The following is a 14,410-nucleotide window of genomic DNA, read 5'->3' as shown; positions in this document are numbered from 1 at the left end:
GGGGTACAGTTAGTGTCCTGCTCTCGAAACCGGAATAGTCCCGAAAGAGTGGAAAAGAGCTGACATTGTGCCTATATATAAGAATGGTAGTAGAATGGAACCGCTAAATTATAGACCAGTATCGTTGACTAGTATATTGTGCAAGGTATGTGAAGAAGTAATTAAAGCAAAATGGAGTGAGCATCTAAAAAGTGAAAACATTCTGAATGAAAGGCAATTTGGTTTCAGAAAAGGAAGATCGTGTGTATCCAATTTATTATGTTTTTATTCAAGAGTGACTGACATACAACATAGAGAGGGATGGGTGGATGCTATCTACCTGGACTTGAGAAAGGCCTTTGATAAAGTGCCACACAATAGACTGATGTGGAAACTAAAGAAGATTGGAGGTGTAAGTGATAAACTAGCAAAATGGATGGAAAATTACTTAGTGGGAAGAGAAATGAGAACAGTGGTGAGAGGAAAGAAGTCCGAGTGGAAGAAGGTAACCAGTGGAGTTCCACAAGGGTCAGTGCTTGGTCCCATCATGTTTTTGATTTATGTTAATGATATGCCAGTAGGAATTGACAGTTACATGAATATGTTTGCGGACGATACTAAAATTATGAGGAGAGTAAAGAATGTGGAAGATTGTAACAAGTTACAGGAAGATCTTGATAAAATATATGAGTGGAGTAAAGAGTGGCAGATGGAATTTAATATAAACAAGAGCCATGTTATGAAAATGGGAAGAAGTAGATACAGACCAAACAGGGATTACAGGCTGGGTGATGAGAAAATTAAAGAGACCAATGAGGAGAAAGACTTAGGAGTAACCGTGCAAAACACTTTGTCACCGGAGAAACACATTAACAAGATATTTTGGAAAACATATAACATGCTTCAAAATATTGGCCTTGCATTCCACTACCTAGATGAAGGAATGATGAAGAAGATATTATGCACCTTAATAAGACCCCAGTTAGAATATGCAGCTTGTGTCTGGTCACCGCATATGAAGAAAAATGTGAAGAAGGTGGAAAGGGTACAGAGGCTGGCAACAAGGATGGTACCAGGACTCAGGAGTTAGACTATGAGGAAAGACTGAGGAACTGGGGCTGACCACATTAGAAGAGAGAAGAATAAGGGGAGACATGATAACTATGTATAAATTGGTGAACAAGATTGACATATTGGACAGAGAGTTGATAAAGGTGACCACAAGTAATCATCTCCGAGGACATGGAAAAAACTAATAAAGACATCTGTCTAAATGACGTGAGAAAATACAGTTTCCCGCTTCGTAGTATTGAAAAGTGGAATAAACTGAGCAGTGATGTCGTTGACGCAGTGTGTGTCAATGAGATGAAAGAGAGATATGACAGGAGTGGACAAGGAGACAGTACACAGAGAGCTTAGCTCGGGCCCTGTAATACACAAATAGGTACACACACACACACACACACACACACACACACACACACACACACACACACACACACACACACACACACAGTATTGGCGCCAATACTTTTTCTCGTATATATAAACGACATGCCAGAGGAGTGAACAGCTACATAAATCTGTTTGTGGACGATGCGAAACTGTGCAGAGTCATTAAACAAAAGAGGATTGTGAAATACTACAGGAAGACTTAAACAAGATCTGGAAATGGAGTAAAAAATGGGAGATGGAATTCAATGTGGACAAAAGCCATGTCATGGAAATGGGAAAAAGTGAAAGACGACCAGTGGGAATCTATAAGATGGGAGATGGAGTAGAACTAGAAAAATAAAAAAGGAAAAGGACTTGGGAGTGACAATGGAAGAAAATAATTAACTGGTAAGCCATATTAATAAAATTTTCAGAGACATATAATTTGCTAAGGAATATTGGATTAGCATTTCACTATATGGACAAAGAAATGATGAATAAATTGATAAGTACTAAAATAAGACCTAGATTGGAATATGCAGGAGTTGTGTGGACCCCCCATAATAAGAAACACATAAGGAAATTGGAGAGACTACAAAAAATGGCTACAAGAATGGTTCCAGAATTTAAAGGGATGACATATGAGGAGAGACTAAAAGCTACGGATCTACCAAGCCTGGAACAGAGAAGAGAAAGAGGGGATCTGATACAAGTTTATAAATTGATTAACAGAATGGATCAGAATGGGGCCACACGAGCATAAAGCCCAGGCCCTGTAAAACTACAACTAGGTAAATACACACACACACCTCTCTCTTGGTGCGCCTGAGCCTGTGTGCTGCCAGCATGGCTCTGAAGTGGTCATCGGTGAGGTCCAGTGGGTTGTTGGTGGGTGTGATGCGCAGCTCCAGGTCCAGTGCTAGGGAGCCGCTGCTGTGAGTGGCGCGCACCGGCAGCAGGTCTGGCGGCAGCGACGACTCTAGGCCCCCAAGCTGCCGCCGCTGCTTCTTGTTCAGCGACGCACCGGGCCCCTCTGTGGTGGTGGTGGTGGTGATGAGGGAAAGAGATGAGTCAAGGTTAGAAAACAGACACACAGGTAAAGTGAGTTGCAATTTACAACCATGCAATTTATATCAGATCTTTTACAAGTGTCTGGGTTTACAAATCTGAATTCTTCTTTCACATAAAAGTGACTTACAATTTACCGGCATAAAGTTTGTACGTTTTCTAAACCTGTCTTGATTTACAAATACAAATACCTAAAGGCTCATTGAAATTACCTTAAATACTCTGAACATCAAGAGAAAAAAAAAAAAAAAAAAAAAAAAAAAATCTAAAATGTCTTGAAGCCTCCCTCTTACAGAATACTGAAGCAGGTAGGGAGTTTCAGAGTAACTTTCTCTAGTAGTAGTAGTAGTAGTAGTAGTAGTAGTAGTAGTAGTAGTAGTAGTAAAAATACAAGTAGAAGTAGAAGTAGACATAAGACAGACAATACAATAACATGACATCCAGCCTGCCTCCACAGCCCCCAAACACACACCTGGGTAGATCTCATCCTCGGAAAGGTCGCTGGTGTCGCCGACCTCCGCCTTGATGGCCGCCAGCTCCCGGAAGTATCGCTTCTTGGTGCAGTACTCAATGGAGGTTCTGGAGCTCTTCTTCTTGTTGTGCTGTGGTGCAGAGAGGAGAGAAGGTGTACCACTCAGATATGAAACAGTGACGAGAGAGAGAGAGAGAGAGAGAGAGAGAGAGAGAGAGAGAGAGAGAGAGAGAGAGAGAGAGAGAGAGAGAGAGAGAGAGAGAGAGAGAGAGAGAGAGAGAGAGAGAGAGAGAGAGAGAGAGAGAGAGAGAGAGAGAGAGAGAGTGTGGAATGCATAATGAAGAGATTTAAAAACAAAAAGAAAAAGAAAATATGATAGTTTGGTCATGTATGGAGAAGAGAAGATACCAAATAAAAGACCATGAAAGAAAAAAAAAGAAAGTGAAGAAAAGATTAAGGATAAGACAGAGAGTATAAAGGATGGAATTACATTAAAACTGCAAAGGATGGGAGGCACAGAGGAAGATGCAAGGGACAGAAACCACTGGAGGAGACTTGTACATGCCATCAACCCCTCACACTAGAGACACAGACAAGGGAGGAGGAGGAGGCACAAAGGAAAGGAAAGGTGTATGAACGTGGTGGTGATGAAGAGCAAGGAGGATATGTAGGAGACAGAAATATAGACAGTGAAGAAGGAAGACAAAGATGTTATAAAATGAAGAGAAAGAACACAGATACATAAGAGGAAGGAAGGCAAGAGAAAGATGTTATAAAATGGAGAGAAAGAACACAGATACATAAGAGGAAGGAAGGTAAGAGAAAGATACATACTTAGAAACACTTTGCTCTCTCACCATGACAATTTTCCAAGGCCACAGAAACAATGAGCCAAGTTTCCAAGACACTTTCTCCTGTTCATAATATCAAAATCTTGTTAATCTATCACTAGGACTATAAAAACACCTTTGAAAACCCTGACAACCTCAATCTAGAGCCCTTTCAAAGAATCATTTCAGACCATGGACCACAGTGAAACAAGAGTAAACAAAATATGGACAGTAAAAGAATAAACAAAAGGAAAACAAAAGGAAAATACAAACATAAGACAAACCCAAAGCAACCATAAGAAGACAAAATTTGATGGCAGAACACAAAACAGACAGTAAACCAAGAGCAACACAAGTAAACAAACAGTAAAACGAAAAAAAAACAACAAAATAAATAAGTACAAAACAAGTCAAAGAAACACAAAACAAGTGAGAAGACAAAATTTCACAACAAAACACAACACAACACAGTAAACCGAGAGACAACACAACTAGACAAACAGTAAAAAGAATATACAAAACACAAGAAAACAAAACAAAAATACAAAACAAGTCAAACAAACACCAAAACAACCGAGAGAAGACAAAATTTCACAACACAACACAACACAACCAGAAAGAGACAAGCCAGCACCAGCACAGTGAGAGGGAACTATACAGGGCAGGTGACAGCTTACCAGTGGAGACAGTCTGGGTATCTTAAGTAAACCAAGACACAACACAACTAGAGAGACAAGCCAGCAACAGCACACAGTAGGAGGGAACAATACAGGGCAGGTGACAGCTTACCAGTGGAGGCAGTCTGGGTATCTTGGGCACGTCATCAGGTGGCATGCTGCTCACTATGTCCAGCACCCTCTTCCGCCTCACCAGGATCTCCTCCAGGGTGTGGTGTAGGTACTGCTTCTGTCTGTACCTGTGGTGGTGGTGATGGTGGTAGTAGTGGTGGTGGTGGTGAAGTGTAGTGAAGTGGTATTATATTAAAGACGTTTATCCCATTCTTTTGGCTAACTCTATGGGACCTGCTTGGGGAATGGCATCTCAGTGGGTCTTGTTTGTTTGATCAAGACATTTATCTCATTCTTTTGGCCTTAATTCTTTTGACTCTGTTTGGGGACTGGCATCTCAGTGGACCCTTTTTTTTCAATTAATCACAGTTTTTGTTGTCCTTAGCCTGTTTCCTATCTTCCATAAAAAGAATAAATAAAATAAAACACAGGAAAAAAATATTTATCCCAGCAAGACACATAAAAAAATAAAGAAAAGAATGTTAATCCTTGTTACAGACATTAATTAATAAGTAAATAATAAATAGAATAAAACAAAGGAAAAATAATATCCATTCTTGTTACTGGCAATAAAAAATAAACAAAATACACCAGAGAAGGAACATCAACCCTGGTTACTGACAAATATAAATAAGTAAATAAATAAATAAATGAATAAATAAATAAATAAATAAAATACAATAAATAAGACAAAGAAAAATTAACATCTACTCTCAATACAAACGTAAGAAAAATGAAGAAAACAAACCAAAGAGAAAGAACAACAACCCAGGTTAGCAATCCCTCCATCTTGGCCAGCCCCAACCCACCTAGCACCCCCTCACACCCAGCACCCAGCACTCACCCAGCAGCCAGCACCCACCCAACACCTATCCAGCACTCCCCCCACACCCAGCACCCCCTCACACCCAGCACCCACCCAGCACTCACCCAGCACCCGGCCAGCACCCACCCACCTGTACTCCTTGAACAGAATCTTCTTGTGGATGGCTCTCATCTTGGCAATCTCTGGGTTGAAGAATCCTTTACACAGCTGCTCGTGGAAGAGGCGGAGTGGAGTGCCGTGGCGGAAATTCTCATCCATAAAAAACATTTCCAGAGTGCGTGTCTTCTCCTGCAGGTCATTTTGGGGGAACGTGGGAAGAAACCCCTGCAGGACGGAAGGAAGTGTTGAGGTGAGGAGTGACGGCCAGGCTACAGTGACCTAAATTGAATGTCACTTTTCTTCGCTCATGTTAACTGAAATTGGTGTTAACAAGAGCAAAGAAAACAGGAAAATAAAGCCCCAGGGAATGAGAAAGAGTAAATAAAAAGAAGCCATGCAGAATGAAAGTGTGTGTGAGGTGTGTGGTGAGTGATAGCCAGGCTACAGATGTCAATTTTGGTTAGCACAAGCAAAAGAAAAGAAGGAAAACAAGGACCTAGAGAATGAGAAAAGAAAAATAAAAAGAAATACCTGCAGGACAGAAGTGTGTGAGAGGTGAACAGTGATTGACGGCCAGGCTATACAGTAACGTCAATTTTAGTAAACAATAGCAAATAAAAGAAGGGAAACAAAGACCCAGGCAGTGAAAAATGATAAATAAAAAGGTGTGAGTGTAGATTGGGCTTCCTCACTCAGGGTAAGGGTTTCCTAGCGGGTGGGCTTTGAGATAGGAGGTACCCAAAAAAGTACCTCCTTTAGCCCATAAATTCCCGTGAAAAGCCAACATGGTATAAATAGAAAAAAAATAAAAAAAAAAAAAAACTGCAGGAGGAAGTGTGTGTGAGGTGAATGGTGAGTGACGGCCAGGCTACACAGTGACGTCAATTTGGTTAACAAGAGAAAAGAAAAGAGAAAAACAAAGATCTAGAGAATGAAAAAAAAGGTGAAATAAAAGAAAGCCTGCAGGAAGAAATATATGAGGTGTGTGGTGAGTGACGGCCAGGCTACACAGTGACGTCCATTTGGGTTAACGTGAGCAAAGAAAAAAAAAAGGGAAACAAAGACCCAGGAAGTGACAAAGAACAAATAAGGAAATAACAAAGAACACAAACACAACACCACTAACACATAAACAAACAGAATAAATAAGCAAAACAATGTACAAATTTTAGAGCCACCATGACAGAAAGGAAAGAGGAAACACAATAAATAAGAGAATGACAAATTCTGATTGACGAGAGAGAGAGAGAGAGAGAGAGAGAGAGAGAGATAAAGGGACATAGACATACAGAAATATAGGAAAGAAAACAAAAAACAAAGAAATATAGAAACAGGGAGACAGAAACAAACAAATATTTAGAGAGAGAGAGAGAGAGAGAGAGAGAGAGAGAGAGAGAGAGAGAGAGAGAGAGAGAGAGAGAGAGAGAGAGAGAGAGAGAGAGATAAAGGGACATAGACACACAGAAAATTAAAAAAACATAACATATAACATAACATAAATAATAGGATAACAAAGGGCCACCAGGGCCCATCTAGGTTATCCTGTATCAGTCGCACAGCGACCTCGTCATCAGTACTTAAAGATACACTTACAAGTACACAATACATTATATACTAATTCTAAATATTTGGCCCATTAACAGGGCTAAGTCCTGCAGTGAAATCCTCTACAATTTGTGGTCCCCATACATGGGGATCATGTCTTGTTTAACTATAGTAAATTTCTTATAAAACTATCATGCAGCGCTATACATAATTAAAAATCTAATAAATTTAAGTGTTTATCTAATCTGTTTTTAAACATTGTCAAACTAGTGCTATTTACAACCCTCTCTGGCAATGCATTCCAGAATATAGAAACAGGGAGACAGAAACACACAAACAGTTAGAGAGAGAGAGAGAGAGAGAGAGAGAGAGAGAGAGAGAGAGAGAGAGAGAGAGAGAGAGAGAGAGAGAGAGAGAGAGAGAGAGAGAGAGAGAGAGAGAGAGAGAGAGAGAGAGAGAGAGAGAGAGAGAGAAACCAAACACATAAATCTTGGAACAAAAAGAAAAAAAATAGAGAGACAGAAACACACAGAGAGAAACAGACACCAACACACAGACACACAGAGACACACACACAAAGACACACACCATGAGCCTCTCGCGGTGTTCGTCAGTGAGATGGTTGTTCCACGTATCCGGCGATATCATTTCAAAGAGGATGTTGATATTCTCACACACCTCTGATGGGATCTCCAGGGACACACCTGCGTACACTATCTTCTCCATCACTGGGTTCCTGCAAGGCGAGACATTAAGGTTTCAGGAGAGATATTCAGGGATTGGAGTCAGTTAGTGGGTATTTGTTGGCTTGGTAAACTATCTAGTAATTCTGTCAAGTAAACTATCTTCTCCATCACTGGGTTCCTGCAAGGCGAGAGATATTAAGAAGGTTTCAGTTTATTCAGGCTTCTATTAGGTGATTTTATACAGCTTCAAAATCTCATGGGGAGATTAAAATAGTGAACAATCTGGACCATTAACCTTCTCATTTCCATAGAGCCTTGCCAGTGTAAATAAAATTGTCTAATCGCACTCAAAACTCATGGTAAAAATGCGTCCCAGTACTGAAGGGGTTAAGGGATTGGAGTCAGTTAGTGGGTATTTGTTGGCTTCGTAAACTCTGGTAAACTATTTGGTAATTGTCTGGTAAACTGTCTTCTCCATCACTGGGTTCCTGCAAGGCGAGAGATATTGAGGTTTCAGGAGATATGTTAAGCCCTTTAGTAGCATGACGTGTTTTCATATTCATTCTGGTTACTATTTGGTGATTTTACACAGCTTCCAAAAGTCATGTGGGGGATTAAAATAGTGAAGACTCTGACCATTAATCTTTTGACCTCTATAGAGCCTTCCTAATGTCAATAAAATGGTCTAATGGTACACTAATCTCATGGTAAAAATGCATCCCAGTACTGAAGGGATGAAGGGATTTGAGTTAGTGGATTGTTGGCATGGCAAAATCTGGTACTCTGTCTCTTTTTCTTTTTATTATTATGGAAAAGGGAAGCTGGCCAAGGGCAACAAAAAAAAAAAAAAAAAAAAGGCCCACTTGACTGCCAGTTCCCTAAAAGATCAGTGGAGTTAGACTTTTCAAGGTTTTATGAAAGATATTAACCTCTTCAGTACCACAATGCATTTCCATATTCATTCTGCTTTCTATTTGGTGACTATACAGCTTCAGAAACTTATGTGCAGGATTAAAATAGTGAAGACTGGCCATTAATCTTCTGACCTCTATAGACTGTTTCAATGTAAGTAAAATCATCTAATCACACCAAAACTAGTGATAAGAGTGTCCCATTAGTGAAGGAGTTAAAGAGGTGGAAATTAATTAGTGTGTATTTGTTGGCATGGCAAATTCTGGTAAACTGTCTGGTAATTCTGTTGGCTCTGTAAAGGAGACTGGCGACAAATTGGACACTTTTTCTTTAGATTTTTGTTGCTCTTGGCCAGTCTTCCTCTCTTACACAAAAAATAAATAAATAAATTTAAAAAAATCTGGTAAACTATCTTTTCCATCACTGGGTTCCTGCAAACTGATGAAAGAAACACAGACAAGGTGAGGTTAAGTTAGGTTGAGCTAGGTTGGGTTGGGTTGGGTTAGGATAGAATAGGACAGGATAGGATATGTTGGGTTGGGTTGGCTTGGGTTCAGATAAGATAGGATAGGATAAGATAGGGTAGGGTAGGATAGGGTAGGGTAGGATAGGATAGGACAGGATAGGATAGGATAGGACAGGACAGGACAGGACAGGACAGGACAGGAGAGGACAGGACAGGTTGGGTTGGATTGGGCTGGGCTGGGTTGGGTTTGGATAGGATAGGTTAGGTTAGGTTGGGTTGGGTTCGGTTGAGGTCACATTAGATTAGGTTAGGTTCAGCTAGGTAGGGTAGGGTAGCAAGGTTTTAGAAGACATTTTAGAGAGCAGAAATGAGTTTAGGTATTCATTGGTGTGCATCATAAGGGGACTGGCTTGGCAAACTCTGCTAAACTCTAGTAATCTCTGGTGAACTCTGGAACTCCCTGCCTGCTTCTGTATTTACATGTATTTCAGTCTTTCCATGACCTGAACTCATTTAAAAGGGAGATTTCAAGACACTAACCAACACTCTCTCTCTCTCTCTCTCTCTCTCTCTGAAGAAATAAAAAAATAATAAAATAAATCACACACACACACACACACACACACACACACACACACACACACACACAGACACACACACTCCGCGTAGTGTAGTGGTTAGCACTCGACTCACAATCGAGAGGGCCGGGTTCGAATCCCGGTAAGTGGTGAGGCAAATGGACAAGCCTCTTAATGTGTGGCCCCTGTTCACCTAGCAGTAAATAGGTACAGGATGTAACTGAAGGGGTTGTGGCCTCGCTTTCCCGGTGTGTGGAGTGTGTTATGTGGTCTCAGTCCTACCCGAAGATTGGTCTATGAGCTTTGAGTTCGCTCCGTAATGGGGAAGACTGGCTGGGCGACCAGCAGACGACCGAGGTGAATCTCACACACACACACACACACACACACACACACACACACACACACACACACACACACACACACACACACACACACACACACACAGCCCCTGTTCACACACACACACACACACACACAGAAGACACACAGACACACACACACACACACACACACACACACACACACACAAAGAAGAAAGGAAATGTGCTCAGTGATAAAAGTAATAGCACAGAGCAGGTGTGGCAAATTACGGCCCACAGGATGCATGACACACACCAAAGGAATACCTGCGGCTCGACAAATGTTAGTCAAATTTGAAGGAGAAAAATACCAAGCAATGCCAAATAATACTGAGATTTTTTTTTTTTTTTATTATTAATTAATTTACTTATTTATTTATTTATTTTATTTTTTCTTTCTTTCTTTTTTTTTTTCTTCCACAGGTGTGTGTGTATTTTACCTAGTTGTATTTACCTAGTTGTAGTTTTACAGGGCCTGGGCTTTATGCTCGTGTGGTCCCGTCTCCATATCTACACTTATCCAATCTTATTTTAAAACTATGCACACTCGTTGCTGACACTCAAACTGTTCCAAGTCTCAACACATCTTTGCGGGAAACTATATTTTTTAACATCTCTCAGACATCTTCCCTTCCTCAGTTTCTTACAATGCGATCTTGTGCTTCTAATGTCATATTCTTCTCTCAGGATTAGTTTCTCATTATCCACTTGGTCCATTCCGTTAATCAATTTATAAACTTGTATCAGATACCCTCTCTCTCTTCTCTGTTCCAGGGTTGGTAGATCCATAGCTTTTAGTCTCTCCTCATATGTCATCCCTTTAAATTCTGGAACCAGTCTTGTAGGCATTTTTTGTAGTCTCTCCAATTTCTTTGTGTTTCTTTTTATGGGGGGTCCACACAACTCCTGCATATTCCAATCTGGGTCTTATTTTAGTACTAATCAATTTATTCATCATTTCTTTGTCCATATAGTGAAATGCTAATCCAATATTCCTTAGCAAATTATATGTCTCTCTGAAAATTCTATCAATATGGCTTACCGGTTGATTATTTTCTTCCATTGTCACTCCCAAGTCCTTTTCCTTTTTCACTTTTTCTAGTTCTACTCCATCTCCCATCTTATAGATTCCCATGGGTCGTCTTTCACTTTTTCACATTTCCATGACATGGCTTTTGTCCACATAGAATTCCATTCCCCATTTTTTACTCCATTTCCAGATCTTGTTTAAGTCTTCCTTACGGTCCGGATGGAGTCCCTCCTGTTGTTCTCAAAAACTGTGCTTCCGAACTCGCTCACTGCCTGGTCAAACTCTTTCATCTGTGTCTCTCTACTTCTATTTATCCTTCTTGCTGGAAGTTTGCTCACATTCAACCTGTCCCTAAAAAAGGTGACCACTCCAATCCTTCTAACTACTGCCCTATAGCTTTGATTTCCTGCCTTTCTAAAGCCTTTGAGTCTATCCTTAATAGGAAGATAATGAGGCATCTATCAGCTCACAACCTTCTCTCTGATTGCCAGTATGGTTTCCGTAAAGGCAGATCTACTGGTGATCTTCTTACTTTCCTAACTGAATCTTGGTCATCCTCTTTTAGGGACTTCGGTGAAACCTTTGCTGTCGGCCTTGACATATCGAAAGCCTTCGATAGAGTCTGGCACAAATCTTTAATTTCTAAACTACCCTCCTACGGATTCTATCCTTCTCTCTGTACCTTCATCTCCAGTTTCCTTTCCGATCGTTCTATTGCTGCTGTAGTAGACGGTCACTGTTCTTCCCTAAAACTATCAACAGTGGTGTTCCACAGGGTTCTGTCCTATCACCCACTCTCTTTCTATTATTCATCAATGATCTCCTAAATCTGACTCAATGCCCTATCCACTCCTATGCTGATGATACCACCCTGCATTATTCAACAGCGTTCAACAGACGCCCAACCCAACAACAATTAAATGACTCAAGGCGAGATGCTATAGGACGCCTAACTTCTGATCTTTCACTTGTTTCTGATTGGGGCAGAGAAAACCTGGTTTTGTTCAATGCCTCAAAAACTCAATTTCTACAACTATCTACTCGACATAACCTTCCAGACAACTATCCTCTCTTCTTCAATAACACTCAACTTCCCTCTCCTCTACATTAAACACACTCGGTCTATCCTTCACTAAAAATCTAAACTGGAAATTTCACATCTCTACTCTTGCTAAATCAGCTTCCAAGAAGTTAGGTGTCCTATGGCGTCTTCGTCCATTTTCTCTCCCTCCCAGCTGCTTGCTCTGTACAAGGGCCTTATCCGCCCGTGTATGGAGTATGGCTCTCATGTCTGGGGGATCCACACACAGCTTTACTAAACAAGGTGGAATCTAAAGCTTTTCGTCTTATCAACTCTTCTCCTCTAACTGACTGTCTTGATTCTTTAAGTCACCGCCGCAATGTTGCATCTTTATCTGTCTTCTACCGCTGTTTTCATGCTGTCTGCTCTTCTGAACTTGCTAACTGCATGCCTTCCCCCTCCTGCGGCCTCGCTGCACAAGACTCTCTACTTCTTCTCATCCCTATTCTGTCCATCTTCCTAATGCAAGAGTTAACCAGTATCTTCACTCCTTCATTCCCTACACTGGTAAACTCTGGAACTCTCTACCTGTGTCTGTATTTCCACCTGCCTATGACTTAAACTCTTTCAAAGAGGAGTGTCAAGACACCTCTTACGTTAACTGGACCCTCCTTTTAGATTTTTTTTGTTTTTTCTCTTTCTCCTTTCTTCTTAACAGGGCCTGGCAACCAGCGGGATTTTTTTTTTTCCAACACTTTGTTTGCCCTTGGCCAGTGCCCTTGTAATGTAAAAAAAAAAAAAAAAAAAAAAAAAAAGTATTTCACAATCCTCTTTTTGTTTAATGACTCTGCACAGTTTTGCATCGTCCACAAACATATTTATGTAGCTGTTCACTCCCTCTGGCATGTTGTTTGTATATATGTGAGAAAAAGTATTGGCGCCAATACTGACCCCTGTGGCACTCCACTGTCTACTGCTCTCCACTTAGACTTCATATCTTTAACTACCGTCCTTATTTCTCTTCCCCTCAAGTAATTTTCCATCCATCTCAATGTGCTTCCTTTTAAGCCACCCTTCTCCTCTAACTTCCATAGTAATCTTTCATGTGACACTTTATCAAACACCTTTTTTAAATCTAAATAAATACAGTGTGTGTGTGTGTGTGTGTGTGTGTGTATTTACCTAGTTGTCGTTTTACAAGGCCTGGGCTTTATGCTCGTGTGGCCCCGTCTCCATATCTGCACTTATCCAATCTTACTTTAAAAGTATGCACACTCGTTGCAGACACTACTTCTTCACTCAAACTGTTCCAAGTCTCAACACATCTTTGCAGGAAACTATATTTTTTAACATCTCTCAGACATCTTCCTTTTCTCAGCATTTTACTATGCGATCTTGTGCTTCGAATGTCATATTCTTCTCTCAGGATCAGTTTCTCATTATCCACTTGGTCCATTCCGTTGATCAATTTATAAACTTGTATCAGATCTCCTCTCTCCCTTCTTTGTTCCAGGGTTGGTAGATCCATAGCCTTTAGTCTCTCCTCATATGTCATCCCTTCCAATTCTGGAACCATTCTTGTAGCCATTTTTTGTAGTCTCTCCAACTTCCTTAAGTGTTTCTTTTTATGAGGGGTCCACACTACTGCATATTCAAATCTGGGTCTTATTATAATACTTTTCAATTTCTTCATCATTTCTTTGTCCATGTAGTGAAATGCTACTCCAATGTGTGTATTTACCTAGTTGTAGTTTTACAGGGCCTGGGCTTTATGCTCGTGTGGTCCCGTCTCCATATCTACACTTATCCAATTTTTCTTTAAAACTATGTACACTCTTTGCTGCTACCACTTCCTCACTCAAACTGTTTCAAGTCTCAACACACCTTTGCGGGAAACTAAATTTTTTAACATCTCTCAGACATCGGCCCTTCCTTAGTTTCTTACTATGCGATCTTGTGCTTCTAAAGTCATATTCTTCTCTCAGGATCAGTTTCTCATTATCCACTTCATCCATTCCGTTAATCAATTTATAAACTTGTATCTTCTCTGCTCCAAGGTTGGTAGATCCATTGCCTTTAGTCTCTCCTCATATGCCATCCCTTTAAATTCTGGAACCATTCTTGTAGCCATTTTTTGTAGTGTGTGTGTGTGTGTGTGTGTGTGTGTGTGTGTGTGTGTGTGTGTGTGTGTGTGTGTGTGTGTGTGTGTGTGTGTGTGTGTACTTACCTAGTTGTATTTACCCCTTCAGTACCATGATGCATTTCTATATTCCTTCTGGTTACTATTTAGTGATTTTAGTACCGAAGGGATTAA

General features: G+C 40.5%; 1 protein-coding gene across 1 annotated transcript in view; it reads right to left on the bottom strand.

Annotated features, from left to right (window-relative positions):
• LOC123512858 (nuclear factor related to kappa-B-binding protein-like) overlaps nucleotides 1-14,410 on the bottom strand; it is a 39,428-nt gene that overhangs the window by 23,359 nt on the left and 1,659 nt on the right. The window contains exons 2-6 of the mRNA XM_045269512.1: nucleotides 7,630-7,777; nucleotides 5,528-5,721; nucleotides 4,573-4,699; nucleotides 2,954-3,083; nucleotides 2,223-2,446 (exon numbers count right to left, since the gene is read on the bottom strand). Of these exons, the coding sequence (XP_045125447.1) occupies nucleotides 2,223-2,446; nucleotides 2,954-3,083; nucleotides 4,573-4,699; nucleotides 5,528-5,721; nucleotides 7,630-7,777 (823 nt within the window). The remainder of the gene's footprint in view (nucleotides 1-2,222; nucleotides 2,447-2,953; nucleotides 3,084-4,572; nucleotides 4,700-5,527; nucleotides 5,722-7,629; nucleotides 7,778-14,410) is intronic.

Source organism: Portunus trituberculatus, chromosome 34 (assembly GCF_017591435.1).
Source record: "Portunus trituberculatus isolate SZX2019 chromosome 34, ASM1759143v1, whole genome shotgun sequence".
Lineage (NCBI taxonomy): Eukaryota > Metazoa > Arthropoda > Malacostraca > Decapoda > Portunidae > Portunus > Portunus trituberculatus.
Note: the sequence above shows the minus strand (reverse complement) of the source record. Positions and strands in the feature narration are given on the sequence as shown.